The following is a 17,309-nucleotide window of genomic DNA, read 5'->3' on the forward strand; positions in this document are numbered from 1 at the left end:
TTCCTTTGACCTTTCTACCCAGGTTTTTCCTATTATTTAACCAGCATAATATTTCCTAAATATAAACGTGAAGACCGAAAATACACTTGAATGTAGAACATTAAAGTGGGTTTTGAACTGAAAACAATGGGTTGTGAATGAATCACTTAATTGGAGAAGCCCACGTGACTGCACGTTTATCCCCCGGTCATAAGAACAGGTGGTCGCAGAGAGCTGAAGGTACAGATCCAACATACACACTGCTGGTATACTAAAGAGAGGCGCTTTTCTTTTATGATTGAAGCCGGCCAAAAGTTGTGTTGGGCACAACGTTACGTCTAAATCTCCTCATAAATTCTAGAAAGCTAAAGTTAAAGTCCAGTTCTTTAGTACTTGTCAAGCGCGTGTGAGATTTGCCCGTCACTCATGAAGGTGGAGGAAGAGCTGAGGAGCGGCGGCGGTGGAGCGGGGACCGGTGCTCGGGGCAGCAACGACTGCTGCATCACCAGACTGCTGAGCGTCGTGGAGAGCGAGTTACAGGCCGGCCGAGAGAAGGGAGACCCCACTGAGAAACAGCTCAAAGTCACCCTGGAAGATTCCGAACTCTGGAGGAAATTCAAAGAAGTGACCAATGAGATGATTGTGACCAAGAACGGCAGGTGAGCCACCATGAACCAGATGCCAGAAGTTGTAAAAGTGTTTGTTAATATTAATTAATAACATTTGTTTTGCACAGAAGCTGCTAGAAAACAGGTTCGTGACGTTTACTCGAACTTACGGATTTATTTTTCACAAATTACATTCAAATTCTTACATTCAAGTAAATTACAAGTTCTTATTGTTTATACATTAAAGAACATGTGGTTATAACTATATAGTATTTAATTCGTGTTGTGTCAGAAAATTAGTACAATTAATAGTATACTTAATATAATTAGTAAAGAAATAAGTATGACATTCATATTTTTGAGAATTTTTTAACACATGTACATAAAATGTCCCCAAAAAAAGTATTTGGACACTGAAGTTATGTAGGATGTGTGTTTGCATTATTTAACAAAATATCAAATCAAGTGGCATATTTTAAAGCAAGATAACAAACACTTTAAAACAAAACGTTCTACAAAAGATAGCCTATTTATTAGGTTTTTAAATGATTAAACAATATGTATACTAGACAAAAAAACACCTGCTTCAGTCAGATCTTTCAAAAATGGCTCGGAAAAGTTTGTCATGGAGAAAAAAAAGGGGTTGCAGATGCCAATGCAATGACATGCAAGCATTTTAAATGTTATCTTAATGGTATCTTAAAACTTTTAGGGCACAGTGTAAGCATAAAATGGACTGTAATATTGTTTCTTGAGAGAACAGAAAAATGTCAATGTGATAGTTTGAATCTAAACTTTAAAAACAATTGTGTTAGTCTTAATCCTTATGAAAATGTTTATTAATTTGTAAGTTGTAGTTTTGGTGTTCTTTTTTTTTTTTTTTTTTTTTTTAAAGTGTTCTCATTAATAAAATCAAACTATGTCCCTGTGGTCCAGTTATCTATCCGTCTTTCTATTAAAATGCCCTGTCATCCCTAGGCAGGTTGATCATTTTGTGTTGCTGGTGTTGGCGCATGGTGGTGTTTTTATGTTTTTTTTTTTTGGAACAGGCAGATTAATTTAATTGAAAAGGCTTGTTGTGGTGTTATCGAGCTGAAGGGTGACTTGACCAACTCATTCAGTAGTTACAGGTCAGCTCTGCAGGTGGGTGTCCTTCCATTTGCATCCCCTCTTAAACGTGTTCTCATCCATAAAAAAATCATGGGGGAAAAAAGTGGAAAATGACTAGCGTCCAACCTCTCGTGAAGTTCGTGCTCGTAGAGTTCTGGCAGGCAGTGTGAATCGTTGTTGGGGATAACTTTTTAATCATGTATGTGAGTTTTTGGACAGATTGAATAAGATCTTAAAGAGATGTAAAAATGTAAAATCCAGAAATGTAAAATCTTTGATTCTTCTTTATGTGGAAAACAAAAGAATATGTGTATTGGTCCATGTCAGTTGAGTCCAAAACAACATGGGAAACCTTTGACTTTCATTAAGAGAAAATAACATTAAATAAAGCACAAGATGTTTCAAAAGTTTGTTCCTACACATATAAAATAAGATACTTTGAAAAATGTGGTGTTTTTTGTTTTGTAAAACCATTTTGGGTTCCCCAAAGAACCTTTCAGTGCACCATTTTTAGTGTAACGAACATTGTAATAATCTGAAGAACACTCTTAAATATAAAGGTTATTTATTGGCATTGATGGTTCCATGAAGAACCTTTAACATCCACAGAACCTTTCTATTCCACGAAAGGTTCTTTTTAGTGGAAAAAAATGTTCTTTAGATTATTAAAATGTTGTTCACATTAAGAAGAAAAAGGTAGTTCTTTTAAGAACTGTTAAGGTTCAAAACGGTTCTTCTGTGGCATCGCTTTGAAAACGACTTTTGGAAGCTTTATTTTTTGGAATGAAAGAATCTTTTGTGCAATGAACCATCAACACCAATTAAGAATCAATTAAGAGTGTACAACTGATTCAGAAACACTTTTCACTCAGAAATTCCTAGAAAATTTCAAAATAATTACCAAGAAACTACATGTTAATTGAAATGGGAAAGACTGAAATAGTAGTTCCTTGTAAACAAACTCCAGTAACCTTCATTTTATTTACAGCTTTGAAAAAGCATTTTTTGGAGATCCAGTAAGCATTCTTCTGTCCTTTTGTAGGAGGATGTTTCCCGTTCTGAAAGTCAGCGTGACGGGTCTGGATCCCAACGCCATGTATTCGTTCCTGCTGGACTTCAGCCCTGCAGACGATCACCGCTGGAAGTATGTGAACGGCGAGTGGGTCCCTGCGGGCAAACCTGAGCCTCACAGTCACAGCTGCGTCTACATCCACCCCGACTCGCCCAACTTCGGTGCCCACTGGATGAAGGCCCCGGTGTCCTTCAACAAAGTCAAACTGACCAACAAACTCAACGGAGGCGGTCAGGTGCTGACACATACAAAGACACACACAAGTTTCCACTGCACTTTCTTCTGCCGATTTCTCATCTAAATCGTTCCCTGTAAAAAGTCTGAGAAAACAAAGGCCCTATGCACATGTAACGCTCGTGTTGTGCAGGTGTGTAATGCCGTGCGTGACCCGTTCCGTAATCTTGAGTAGCCTCTCTGGGCTCTTGTGTGTCCAAAACAGGCTTCTGTAGCTTTTAGGAGTCTTGGCCTGCCTTTAATCACCCTGTGCGCTGTCACAGGGAAATTTCAAGTGTGCATTTATACAATTAGTGCGCTCCTCTGCATCCACTTCACCTATGGAGCCCCTTTGTTCAGCAGGGACTGCATGTAAACAGGAATAAACAGCTCTTAATTGCCACTTTTCTCGTTTAATGCACTTCCTGCCGTTCAGACAGAGAGTGGTCTACTTCAGCTAGCCATCCTGGCTTTCAGCGGGGCCGCTGCGAGGTGCTCCAGCCCGCTCCATTCGAGTATGACTCCGCCACCAAATTATTATTGGTATTTACATGACCCCTCCCCTGCGCCCTCCCCGCCACCCATCCTCTTCTCCTCTATTCCTGTCGGTTCCCTATTTACCGGGGTTTTTAAACGCAGAGCTGGCAGCGGAGAGGACGACGAGAGAGAACCAGCTCTAAATGAAATAATTGCTGTGGTTAGTTGTACATTATGGTAATTACCTCTGTTTTTTCTATGCAAAATTAATTTAGCCATCAGTCCTTAGATGTTCAAAAAGGCAACATATTAAAAAAAAAAGGCAGCGGGGAGAGAAAAGCACACAAAGCCCTTTATGTCCCCTGTAGCCATGCAGATGAGTACCTGCCCCTCATCAGTCATTGTAATCTACCAATTAGAGTAAAAAAAAAATGCTGCTTTTCTCTCTCGTTCCATCCGTCTCTTTCTCAGAATTCAGTCCATAGATTTTTTTCGTGGTCACTGCAGTCATCCGAAGAATTTTTTCACACAGAAACAAAGACAATGCAGTATCTAAATGTAAAGACCGAACAATATACAGTATGGTGATACTGTCCGAATTTTCAGCTGATGACTTGAAAGTTCTAATCCCACAGTTTTATGACATAAATAATTATGTATTGATAAAATAGTCTACATTTCTTCTCATCTGAGTAGGATAGTAGGAAAGTTCACCCCAAAATTTAAATCCTCTCATCATTTACTCACCCTCAAGTTATTCAAAACCTGTATGATGTTCTTTCAGCTGTTGAACACAAAAGAAGATGTTTTAAAGAATGATGGTAACCTAAGAGTTGATGGTACCCATTGACTTCCATAGTATGGAAAAAAATGCTATGGAAGTCAATGGCTACCGTCAGCTGTTTAGTTACCAACATTCTTCAGAATATCTTCATTTTCTGGTCAGCATTTGTGTGAAGGCATACAGATTAGGAACAACTTGAGGGTAACGTTTTAATTTTGGGGTGAAATATCCAAGCACAGTACTGTCAAAATAATTAACACAGCCATCAAAACAGTTTTAATTTTGCCATACAGCACTGCAAAATAGCCGCCATGTCAGGTAACTTTATACAAAGATGTTGACATTATAATTAGAATCATTAAAATTAGACATTAAACTACTAGTTTGACATTCAAATTTGAATCTAATAAAAATGTTTCTTGAGCACCAAATCAGCATATTAGAATGATTTCTGAAGGATCATGTGACACTGAAGACTGGAGTAATGATGCTGAAAATTCAGCCATCACAGGAATAAATTACACTTTAAAATATATTAAATGCACATATTATATGTCAAATATGTGATATGTAATGTGTGTGGAATTATGGGTAACTCATAACTGAAAATGAAATGTATTATTATAGCCATTTACAACAGTTGTTTGAAATGCTAAGGATTTCATTCTGTGTTGTTAATTCTTCTTCTTTATATTCAAAACCTCTTTGCAGTTTTGCATCCTGTTCGATACCTGTTTGAAATTCATTTAAAACATATACTAGTACAGTATGAACCTGGATTTTTAAAGTCGGTGTGTGTTATATAGATCTTATAAAAGTAATCTTCTGTAAAACAAAAACAAAAAAAAAAAACGTATTTTCCTTTTCTTGGTTTACCTGGTCCAGATCATGCTGAATTCTCTCCATAAGTACGAGCCTCAGATTCATATTGTTCGTGTAGGAGACAGCCACAGGATGGTGACCAACACCTCTTTCACAGACACTCAGTTCATCGCTGTAACGGCTTACCAGAATGAAGAGGTTAGAGCATCTTCACAAAACATTTAGGTTAAACGTGTCTAAAGAAATCACACTCATGTTGTTCCAAAAAACAGGTCACATTTCTTACTACTATAGACCTTGAAAAGTGTTGTTGATGTTCATGCTGCTCCTTTCCATGCAATGAAAGTGAATAATCAAGCTCCAAAAAGTAATCTATACAACTTGTGCACTGTATAAAAGTCTTCTAAAAAATCTGATATTCAGTAGTAAATCTTGCTGGGTGAATTGTACCATTAAAAAGAAGATTGCTTATTGCAAAATATAATGACTAATAAAATAGTTGAGAAAACTATTTGAGATTTTATCCTCACAATCCTCTATGCTTCTTCCTTTCACAGATAACTGCACTGAAGATAAAGCACAATCCGTTTGCCAAAGCTTTCCTTGATGCAAAGGAAAGGTACAATTCATTTAAATGACATTACCCAACAAACACCGCCAGTGTCAGAAGATAAGTTTACTCACCGAGTTAACGATGCGTATTTCAACTGATAATAATATCATAGCGGGCATTAGCGCTAGTCAAGCTAGCATGACTGTGCGAAATCAGCCGTGATTAACGACCAATTATTAAACATTTATGCTTTGAATCGAGTGAGTGTGTGAGTAAAGGAGCTTGTTGGAGAGGCAGTGTGAAGTGAGAGTGAGAGATTTCGAGCGGCTACAGTGAAGAATGTGTGAGATATTACACAGTAATGTTGGTGGTATGAGTGCTGAATAACTGTTCTCCAGTCATAACTTCACTAGAGCAGAGGTACAACACTAATCAAGTGAGACTGTAGACTGTACAGTGTAAATTTAAACTGTTAAAAGTGAATCTCATGAACATGTTTACACTAAAAAATGCTGGGTTAAATAGAACCCAGAGCTGGGTTAAAAAGGGACAAACCCAGCTATTGGGTTGTTTTGACCCAGCGGTTGGGTTCAAAACATCCCAACCGCTGGGTTTGTCCCTTTTTAACCCAGCATTTTTTAGAGTGTAACCCCCCCAAAAATGGTAACACTTTAGTTTAGGGACTATTTCTCACTGTTAACTTGTTTAACAGCATGCATATATTACTAGCTTATTGGCTGTTTATTAATACTTCTAAAGCACACATTAATACCTTATTCTGCATGACCATATTTTACATCCCTTAATCCAAGCCCATAGCTAAATTTAACATCTACCTTACAAGCTATTATTAATAAGCAGCAAATTAAGAGTTTATTGAGGCTAATGCTTTACTTAATAGACAGTTAATAAAGTATGGCCAAAGAAATTATATTTTGCATAAAGAAAATTGTATAATATGCATAAATAATTAATGCATATTTTAGGACCGTAGTATTTGCATTGTTACAATATATATATATATATGACAATTGGAAAAGAAAGATTACATTAACAGAAATTAAAGGCAGTACTACAAATACTATTTTGATATAAACATTACTATTTAAGTAATTTTTTTTTTCCAGCACAGTCCATACACCAGTGAAATATGAATACTACATTTAATCAAATTATTAGAAAATGCATGTGATGAAATTAAAAGTGATATGTCATGATAAGAGTAAAAGTATAAGAGAGATTATGAAATATTTACCTGTGAAAGGATGTACATCCAATAAAAACCTGACAGGTGTCACATGATTTGCCTAAGAAGAATATAAATAGTGGGCATTTCTCACTGTTAACTTGTTTAACAGCATGCATATATTACTAGCTTATTGGCTGTTTATTAATACTTCTAAAGCACACATTAATACTTTATTCTGCATGACCATATTTTACATCCCTTAATCCAAGCCCATAGCTAAATTTAACATCTACCTTACAAGCTATTATTAATAAGCAGCAAATTAAGAGTTTATTTAGGCTAATGCTATACTTAATAGACAGTTAATAAAGTATGGCCAAAGAAATTATATTTTGCATAAAGAAAATTGTATAATATGCATAAATAATTAATGCATATTTTAGGACCGTAGTATTTGCATTGTTACAATATATATATGACAATTGGAAAAGAAAGATTACATTAACAGAAATTAAAGGCAGTACTACAAATACTATTTTGATATAAACATTACTATTTAAGTAATTTTTTTTTTCCAGCACAGTCCATACACCAGTGAAATATGAATACTACATTTAATCAAATTATTAGAAAATGCATGTGATGAAATTAAAAGTGATATGTCATGATAAGAGTAAAAGTATAAGAGAGATTATGAAATATTTACCTGTGAAAGGATGTACATCCAATAAAAACCTGACAGGTGTCACATGATTTGCCTAAGAAGAATATAAATAGTGGGAAAAAAAGTCAAAGACAGACTCATGATAATATAAGTACTCTTTGCATACACTATACCATGCAGTATTTTTAATACTTGCATTAATGCATATCCATAAATGCACACGTTTAATAAATAAATTGTGACAGTAAAGATATTAAATTGTTACTAAAAATATCAGTTTCTAATGATTCATCATCAAAGAATTCTGTGAAAGAAAAATGTATCAGTTTTCAGAAAAAATAAGCAACACGGCCGTTTTCAACAAATAACAATAAGAAAAGGATCATGTGACACTGAAGACTGGAGTAATGATGCTGAAAATCCAGCTTTGCATCACAGGAGGAAATGTGTTACATTTATGTGTATTGTTAACCATTATGATATATTAGTTCTATATTTGAGGTTTGTCTCATGCATGAAGCCTTTTCTCTCCATAGGAGCCATCCTAAGAATCATCTCGAGCTGCCAGCTGAAAACCAGCATATGGGCATACCACACTGTTAGTCATTCATTTTCCTGTTTTTGTCTGATTTATAGACGTATTTAAGAAATATTTACAGCATTTTGTTATGTGAATCATATTGGTGTCTGTTTGTTGGTTGCAGGCGGATGGTTCATATCAAATCCAGACACTCTGTGTTCTGCTAGTGGTGGTAACTTTCCGTACCCAGGAGGTTTACCACTTACTCCCCACCATGGGTACAAACACTACCCAGGCCTGCATGGGCACCGAGCAGCCCCGTACCCATCGCCCTACCTGCCCCGCCATCAACACCACCGTGGCCATAACTCAGGTGCAGTTTAATCATGTCTGTAATTACAGACAATCATGCGTTTTGTATAAAGACAGGGTTTCCCAAATGGGGGTTCATGAAGGAAATGCAGGGGGTTTTGTATGCTGATGAAAAGCTAATAATTAATAAAACTGAATTTTGGGTTCACGGTAAAGGCGGCTTCTCACAAACGCTATTTCTGCATGTGCTGTGAGTTTAATGCATTTGTGAACGCAGTATGCACTAGATTCTCTTTTATATTCACGTTTGCATAATTTTCAACATTTTTGTGGATGGACGTTTACTGCATTTCACCGGTATTTCACCAAAATAAAAGCTTGAGGATTTCAACATTTGAAATGGAATAATTTAAAACATAAGTATTAGTATTGTAACATGCAGTGTAAAATAAAATTGTTATAATGATCAAATAATAATTTTTTTGTACTTTGCAGCACAATTGTAATTTATAACAGTAATATATTTCTTCATTTTTTTATAATTAGTTTAAACCAATAATAATAATAATAATAATTATTATTAAATAAAACAATAAAAAAAATATTTTGTTTATTTGCATGTCATGCGACCATTAACAGTCATCACTGAACCATAAATGTACAAATGTGTCTATAAATTATTCAAATATTATCTTAAAATATTGGGGTTACTTCCAAGTATTTTATGTTCAAAGGGTTTGGCTGACAAAAAAAAAATGGGAACCCCTGTTTTAAGGGAATAATTCATCTAAAAATCAAAATCACGTAATTGTTCACTCACCATCATGTTTCAAACTTGTATGACTTTCCTCCTCCCGTGTAAAACAAATGTACCAGTCATTAATTTCTGTATAATAAAAGTAAATGGGGATCAATACTCAAGCTCCAAACGGACAAACATTTTACATATCGTATCACTTCGAGCTTTTCTAGTTGTCAGTTTTTTCTTTGTTAACTCACTTCAGTTTTCTCATTTTTCCTTGAAGTGTCTCTATCTGAGAATCTGAGTCCAGGTGCTGTGCAGATGTTCTCTGGTCACGAGGGATGGACAGGTGTGTCTCCTTCTGGTCCTGCTGCGATGCTGTCTATGCAACCTGCTCCAAGCTCTCCTGGAGTCAGCAGGTCAGAAAGAAAACCGACTTTTAAATCTTACACAATATGACAATATTTCCAACAATAAGTAAACAAGCTCATGTGATTTTTCAGTCAGTATCCATGCCTGTGGACTGTGAGCAGCTGCACTGTATCATCCAGTCCTCCGGGGGGCATTGTGAGTGCCACACACAGCCAGGAGGAGCCCGCAGATGGAGTCTCCACCTCAACATCACCCTGCTCTTTGCTGCAGGGCCACGGACCAACCAGCTCTGAGGGTGATGTAGATCAAGCCAATCACAGTAGGGTAGGCGGGGTGAGCTGGCCTTCTGTCTCCACCCACTCATTTTGAGTGTTCTCATTTATTAGCAAAGAAAGAAGTGTACATGGTCTTTGAAGATTATGAGTGTACAGCTGGTTCTGACGTGTCAATGGTCCCGTCCCAAATGACTCCATCAGCCATTTCTCTGAAATCTACGCTTAATAGCTTTGTTGGAATAGGAACTCTACTGTCAGGAGTTCCTCCAGTGACCCCATCATAAGAAAAAAGTTGATGTATTTGATTTCCCTGGAGTAAACAATAGGATATTTGAGGCATCTACCAAATTTTCAAAGGGTTCTGCCAAACTGGAATTCTAAGGATCCTAGAAGAAAGACAAATGGTCTCTGTAAGAAAAGAAAAAGTCACAACTCCAAACAGGGCTATCTTTTATGGTAGAAAAAGGGCAACTTTTTGTGCTTTCAGTGTGTTGTAAAGTTGTCGTAATATCGTATTTTGGTCATTGCAATGGATTTGAACACAGCTTTTGTGTGAATGTTGTTGTCAAAGTCAATGATCATCTAACAGCAGCACAGAGGTCATGGGTTCAATTCCCAGAGAACACACATAGTGATTAAAAACATGTCATTTGCATAAAAACATCTGTCCTATAACTATAAATGTACATTAGCATTCAAAAGTTTGAAAAAAAAACCTTCTGACCCCAAACTTTTGAAGGGTATTATACAGAAACAGAAACTCGTTCCTTTATCTCATATTCTTATTTCTTTTCACAGTCCTTTTTTGTACAGTCTGGTCAAAAGTTCAAAGCTGTTATCTGAACACAGAACATCTGACTGGAGTGACTCAGAGAGAAAGCTTAATACAACTACAACTGTGGTAAAACTCTACAATTAGGCCCCAGGATAAATGGTTAGTTAATCAATTAAACCACTTTGGCTTGTGGAACAAGGCAGTGTTTTGGCAGGCACAGTGATTTTCGCTTTTACCTGGACTTTTTACCTCCACAACAGCAAACACATTCATTCACAATCTTTTTTTCTCTCTTTCTCTCTCACACACATACACACGCACATATTCATTGCATTCACACTTTCACAGGCAGAAACACAAACACATTACAGTTGCATTCACACAACTACACACACAGCTCTGCTTCCTCCAAAAGCAGGCCTCACTTACCCGCAGTTTTAAAACGCTGCATAAAGAGAAGACAATTATTTCCCCATCATATTTTTCCGCTCTTGAAAATGTTATTTTAATCGTGCCGGTGGAGTGGACCACTCTGTTGTTTTCACATGAGTGTAAAAAATAATGACGGCTGTCCAGTGAATGGGCCCTTGGCATGTTCAGGCCACTATGGGCATGCAGCAGACTATCTCTCTCTTTCTCTCACACACACACACACACACCTAAACCGACACATACACAGTGTCTAAACAGCTTCAGAAAGGACCAAAAAAATGTTCTGAATTTTATTTTTTTTATCTTATATTTTCCATTTCTCTTATTTTCATATTAGTACTTATTTTTGGTCTGCAATGACACGTCGTATTTTAAGCCTTTAAAAATTTTGAAAATATAAAAAATGTATTAAGAGTACCTGGATTAAAAAACAACCAAATTCCACAGCTGATATACAACCCCAAAGACCTAAAAATAAGTAAATAAAAATAACTAGCATTTAATATGATGTGAAAAAGGTGACTACAATAATCGTGAACCTGACTGCTAGTGCATCATTTACCTGACATGTTTAATAAAAAAAAAAGACAAGAGCGTATGTACAAGACAGTACTTGTATTGTTTTGCTGTTTTTTAAAGGACAGTTCACCCAAAAAATAGAAATGTACTTACCCTCAAGTCTCCTTTTTTTTTTTTATCCAGTGGTGTACCAATATTCTTCAAAAAATCTTCTTTTGGTTTTTGCAGAAAAAAAGTCAGTCATACAGGCTTGGAATAACATGAGGCAGAGTAAATAACAGAATTTAGATTTTTTTTTGGGTGAACTGTTCCTTTAATAAGAAACATTTAAAATATATAACATTCTATTAGAGGACATAAAATAATTTTTGGTATTAATGTAGCTAAAGGACTCAAGCTTCACTGTATTTGTTATTTGTAATCGTATTGCTCTTAAATCACATTGGAAGCCCTAACTTGCCATAAAACCTGTACCATCATTTCATGTTGATATGAACAATATATTGCAAATAAATTCTGAGTTTCATCATCTCTTAGTTGCCACCTAGATACAGTGACTCAATGTCCATGTCATAGTCTTTCCTGGGAGGCTCCTCTGGGCTGGAGAACTCCTCTCCAAGCATCCTCCACCACGGGAGACGCATGCTCTGCATCAAGGCATTGTGGGATTGACGGGCGCGTGTGGCCACAGGGCAGGAGCGGCTCAGAAACAGATTCACATCCTCCGCTCTGGCATCCTTCAGCGACGGCGCATCTAAAATGAACAAACAAATGAGAATTTTAGAATTGGTGGTTCTCAGTGTCCACAATAATATCCAGATGCTCCATAACATTTCCAGTTGTTCACGATTTATTGGATAAGGATTTTTAAAATGTTTTTTTTTTACTCACAATTTCTACTCAATAGTTTTTGGGTTTGGTATAACTACAAAGAGGGATATTTATTTAAAGATGCACAATGGAGTTATAAGGGTATCTGAAGGATTTTTTAAATCAAATGTAAGATTTTTAAGACTGGCACAAAAAAATAAAAAACCATGTAAGCAGGGTGGGGCGATGTCTATGGTAACATATTAAAATAAATACAGTGAAATTATTATAAAATGCATGATTTACAGTTCAGACTGAGGTTTTCACAAAAACAAAGTTTTATAAAATGAAAAATTTCATTTTTTTAAACCATTTTTTAAGAAAAGCAATGACTCAAAAGTATCAATTACCACATTATTTTAAACAATTCTCAATCAATTATTATATTAATTTAATAACATAAATATGTCTTAGCGTCTTAATTGTTTTGATTTTTATAATGCATTAGCTTCATGTCGATCATTTACAAGTGCATGTTTGCTGCAATGGGTCAATTTTCTATGGAAGCCCGTTTCCGCCACTGAATAAAACATAAAACAAAGTAAATCGCAAATTCTTCTCTCACAATTCTGACTTTTTTTCTCAGAACTGCAAGATATAAACTTGCAATTGCAAGTTATGAAGACAGAATTGCATTATAAACTTGCAGTTGTGAGAAATAAAGTCAGAAATGCCCGATTTAAAAATGTGTGACACATGCAATATAGAGGTATTGCACCAGATACATAATCTATGCATATGTAGACATCTGAAATCAGGCTTGCACAGCTACAGTAGAAGCTTTTGCGCTCACATACAGTATTTGGATACGTTCCGCTTTGCAGAATTCCTGAAATCATGCTTCACATCAGTAGATCAGCTATAGATTTATGTACGTACTTAGTAAAAGCTCCAAGTCTGTGTTGATCTGCGCAAGTAGAGCCTGCCTGTGCTGCTCCTGTGCTCGATCAGATGCTCTGTTGATCAGGTGCTGGTGCAGGAGACTCTGTGCTCTCTGATGGAGCTCCAAACTGCCCTCTGCTGACGTCACTGATGACTGCACAACAGAAAAAAAACACCATTTAGAAAAGAAACTTTTAAAATGAACATTATATGGCTATATTTGGATACAGCTTAATTGATGCTTTAACTCCAAGGCATAAAATACCAAGAGAACACAATTTCATTTCTTCAAGGTGACTCACAGGATGTAGAGAGATGTGCTCCTGTGTGTGTTGCCTGAGCTCCGTTCTTCTACGGTCAGTCAGTCCTTTGGGTCCTTTTAACGGCGTGAGAATACTCCTTTGTGCTCTACGACGTTTTAAAAACTGCAGAATCTGACAAATAAGAACATGAGCACATAAATGATCAAGATTATCAGAGAAAAACAACTCAATATCTTTAATGCATTAAAATGACAAGTGTACAATGTCCATTTATTATTTTCATATATGTACAAAGTCCATGGTTATTAAAGTTAACTTAAACCATAAAAAACATTTATGCTACTTGAAATAAACTTTAAATCTTAACTAGTGTAAAATAAATGAATAAATAAGCTTATTTTATTTTAGCTAATTGCCAAGGTAACATTTCTAATTTTTGTTAAAACTGAACTAAAAATGAAAATATATATTATTACACGACACTGTGAAATACTCGATTCCGATTGGTCAGTCACCACATTCCGAGGTATGTTATTTCCTGATAACAACTCGTAAAAACTAAAAGCACAGGATCATCCGGGTAACTCCGTTGAGCTTTATTCTGCAATAACAACCGACTGGATGTACATTATCCCTTACTTAATAAGAATAATAAAATTAATTAAATAAAAAAACACAAAGCTACTAAAACATGAAAAATTGTAATGAAAATGGAAAAACTCATTCAAAATATTAGGAAAAACTATAATAGGATCTCAACGATATTAAAATAAGAGTGACAGAGTCTGAGCTTCTTACAATGTAAAACAGCTGTCCTTTAGTCACATTAGCTGTACACTCACGGCTCTCTGTAGAGTGACAGCAGCTCTGTGCTGTCTGAGAATGTATCTGTGCTGCTGGAAGTTGCGTCTCTCTCGGTGTCCTCTCCACACTCTCTGAATCAGCACGGCTGCCTTGTTCTCCAGCTCCCCCAGGTATCTCTCCACCTGGGCTGAGAGAGGAAGACAACAGTTAAAGACCTCACAAAATGGTTTGACATGCAGTGTTCTTTCATTTGTTGACATGCTTGCTCGCCAATATTTTCGGTCTTCATTTTAATTTTAATTGTTGCAAATGTGCTTTTGTGTTTTTAGTATTTTTTTTCTGAAATACTAGTTAAGTTTAATTTCTTTTAATTCCATTAAAAAATACATTTACATTTTAGTTTTTCACCTTAAAATTATTTCAGCTAGTTGCTAATGCAGTTTCTGATTTTTGTTTAGTTTAAGTGTTTCATTTAATATTTCTATTTTATTTTATTTCAGCTTTTTTCAATTAAAGGTGGGCTAAGCGATATTTCAAAAACTCTTTAGAAAACCGTTTCGGGCCGACTAGCAAAACAAACTTGTAGCCAATCAGCAGTAACGCTGCCTGGATAATACAAGCTGCTCGCACATACTCCTCAGATGACTCCTTTATTTATATACAGTATGTAGGGTAAAGAAATACATAGCAAACAATAAGAATACAAGAAAACAGCCAGTATAATTCTAAGTGATCACCAGAAAAATTGTGGAAAATGACGATATATTATGAGTTTTTAATTAAAGGGGGAAGTCGTGGCCTAATGGTTAGAGAGTCGGACTCATAAAACAGAAGGTTGCGGGTTCGAGTCTCATACCGGCAGGGATTGTAGGTGGGGGGAGTGAATGTACAGCGCTCTCTCCCACCTTCAATACCACGACTGATTGCTATTTTGGATTTCTTCATATCTGTTCTGATGAAGAAACAAACTCCTCTACATCTTGGATGGCCTGAAGATGAGTACATTTTAAGCAGATTTTCATTTTTGGGAGAACTATTCCTTTAACTATCATCATAAGTGGACTTAAAGGAAAAAATAAAATGCTACCAAATGTAAAATATGTCTACATTAAGACATTTAGCAGACACTTTGAGCTGGTGGCCACTGACCTTAGTGTCTCTCCATGGGACATCTGACCGCAAGTGATCAATAAGCTGATCCAGTACAGAGTCAAAGCCTTTACCACGCCAGTCTTTCACAGCCAAATCAGCCAAACCTGCAAATCAGGACCAAACATTGGACGACTGGTCTAAACACTCAGCAACTAAAACTTGAAGATGCTCTCAGATCTAAAGAGTGCGACTGTACCTCTGTAACGCCTGTGAATGAGCTGATGGGTTGAGCTGCTGTGGTCCATAATTAGAACAAGGGTCTTTACAGCTGCTCTGCCAATCACAGGATTCGAGCTACTGGACATTTTATACACAATATCATCCATGATGTCAGTCAGAGCCCTGTTTCCCATCTCAGCTACAACAGCACTGCAGAAACATAGGGAGAGATAGAGGTATTTGAGTATTTGGATGTGAAGCAGTTACATGGATAAAGACTGTATTATGGACTAGGTTGTACCCGTTTGCCCTGAAGATATTGTTCCACATGGTGACAGTAACAAAGGAGACGTCATCATCTTCACAGATTTGGATGTTCTCATAATGTTTAGATCCGAGTACTGAGAAGAGAATGCTAAAACATCAGTTTCATTTCAGTTCAAGCTAAAATCCATCTCTACAACACACATCTTGTGATGGTTAATTTACTAAATTTATAGAGGAAGTTGTTTACCATGATGAATGAGATGTGTATGAGCCCTGAGGAGCCAGCCAATCGAATCAAAGACTTTTCTAAATAAACGAATTATCTCATTATGTGCCTTGTCCTGTTAAAAAGAGAAATGAAATGATCTGGTTGGTTACAACTCAGCTAATAAAATTGTTCTTAGAACTTTTTTGCTAACATTCCCATTATTTATGAATGTGCTCTTAAAGTTCAAAACATCCATTACTTTTTTTCTGGTTGAATGTTAGTGAAAACATGAAAGGAATGTTTATTATTTTCAAACATCATTTTGTTAAAGTTTCTTCTGAAACAAATAGTACGTTTTAATGTTAGACATACATTCAAGGTTCCATGAATGATGTATAATGTAAACAACATTAATCAAGACTTGATAACTTTGAACGAACATTCTATTACGGCTACTGGAAGAACATAACTTTCAGAGAACCTTGCCAGAACATTTGCCAAAGTTCTGAGAACGTTCCCTGTTAGCTGGGTATATTGTATGCTGTCTCTTGTAATCAAAATATAGCAATTACTATCAAAAGTCAGATATGAGAGAACTAGTTAGAAATAATGACAGGTGATTAAGATTTGTATCACTCTGAAAGGGTTTATTTTGCATTAATAACTAGCTGACTGTACAATAAATAACCCAAACCTTGCTACTTGATGTTTTCTGTGATTCAGGAGACTGTAATATCTTACCCGCAAAGCTCTGTTCATTAGACGTTCTGCAAGAAAAAGAAGGCTTTCCACCACAGAAGGCAGAAATTCATGACTAAACACCTCCATGTCTCTGAAAGCACCCAGACCCACACAGCATGTGCTAGTTGGACAGAAACACGCTTTAAAACTCAGAGACTGCGAATGACAAAAGTACTCAGCTTGTATTTATATTGGAATACCTGAGGAGGTCTGCCATCTGTGTCAGAACCGCATAGCCTCCGTGAATCTTGGCTGGACTGAACTTCAGGGAAGAGGAGCAGTACTGCAGCACACCATGAGAGTAAAGACTCAGTTTACATGCCTCCAGATCCCTCTGATCTCCTAAAGACGTCCTGCCTACAAGATCTGTTCATGAAAGGAGTTTGAGTTCATTCATGTAGGAGATACATTTACATTTAGTCATGTAGCAGACGCTTTTATCCAAAGCGACTTACAAATGAGGACAATAAAAGCAGTCAAAACTAACAAAAGAGCAACAATATATAAGTGCAAATGACAAGTCTCGGTTAGCCTAACGCAGTACA

The 17,309-nt window shown here is 36.3% G+C and overlaps 2 protein-coding genes across 2 annotated transcripts; one reads left to right on the forward strand and one right to left on the reverse strand.

Moving 5' to 3' along the window:
- The first annotated feature begins 405 nt into the window (after nt 1-405).
- LOC107581437 (T-box-containing protein TBXT-like) lies at nt 406-9,786 on the forward strand. The gene is made up of 8 exons (XM_016266997.1): nt 406-638; nt 2,740-3,004; nt 5,129-5,263; nt 5,623-5,684; nt 8,008-8,069; nt 8,176-8,364; nt 9,329-9,464; nt 9,549-9,786. The coding sequence occupies exons 1-8, from the start codon at nt 406-408 to the stop codon at nt 9,784-9,786; spliced, it is 1,320 nt and encodes a 439-aa protein (XP_016122483.1).
- A 1,938-nt stretch (nt 9,787-11,724) lies between these two features.
- On the reverse strand, nt 11,725-17,188 carry iqcb1 (IQ motif containing B1). The gene is given in 12 exon segments (XM_071582367.1): nt 11,725-12,172; nt 13,168-13,324; nt 13,473-13,604; nt 14,276-14,645; nt 14,839-14,885; nt 15,387-15,493; nt 15,586-15,758; nt 15,850-15,949; nt 16,063-16,156; nt 16,765-16,885; nt 16,965-17,130; nt 17,179-17,188. Coding segments are annotated over 12 exon segments (1,698 nt in total). The 3' UTR covers nt 11,725-11,951.
- Nucleotides 17,189-17,309: the final 121 nt, after the last annotated feature.

This window comes from Sinocyclocheilus grahami, unplaced genomic scaffold (assembly GCF_001515645.1).
Source record: "Sinocyclocheilus grahami isolate Dianchi unplaced genomic scaffold, SAMN03320097.WGS_v1.1 scaffold34.1, whole genome shotgun sequence".
Taxonomy (NCBI): domain Eukaryota; kingdom Metazoa; phylum Chordata; class Actinopteri; order Cypriniformes; family Cyprinidae; genus Sinocyclocheilus; species Sinocyclocheilus grahami.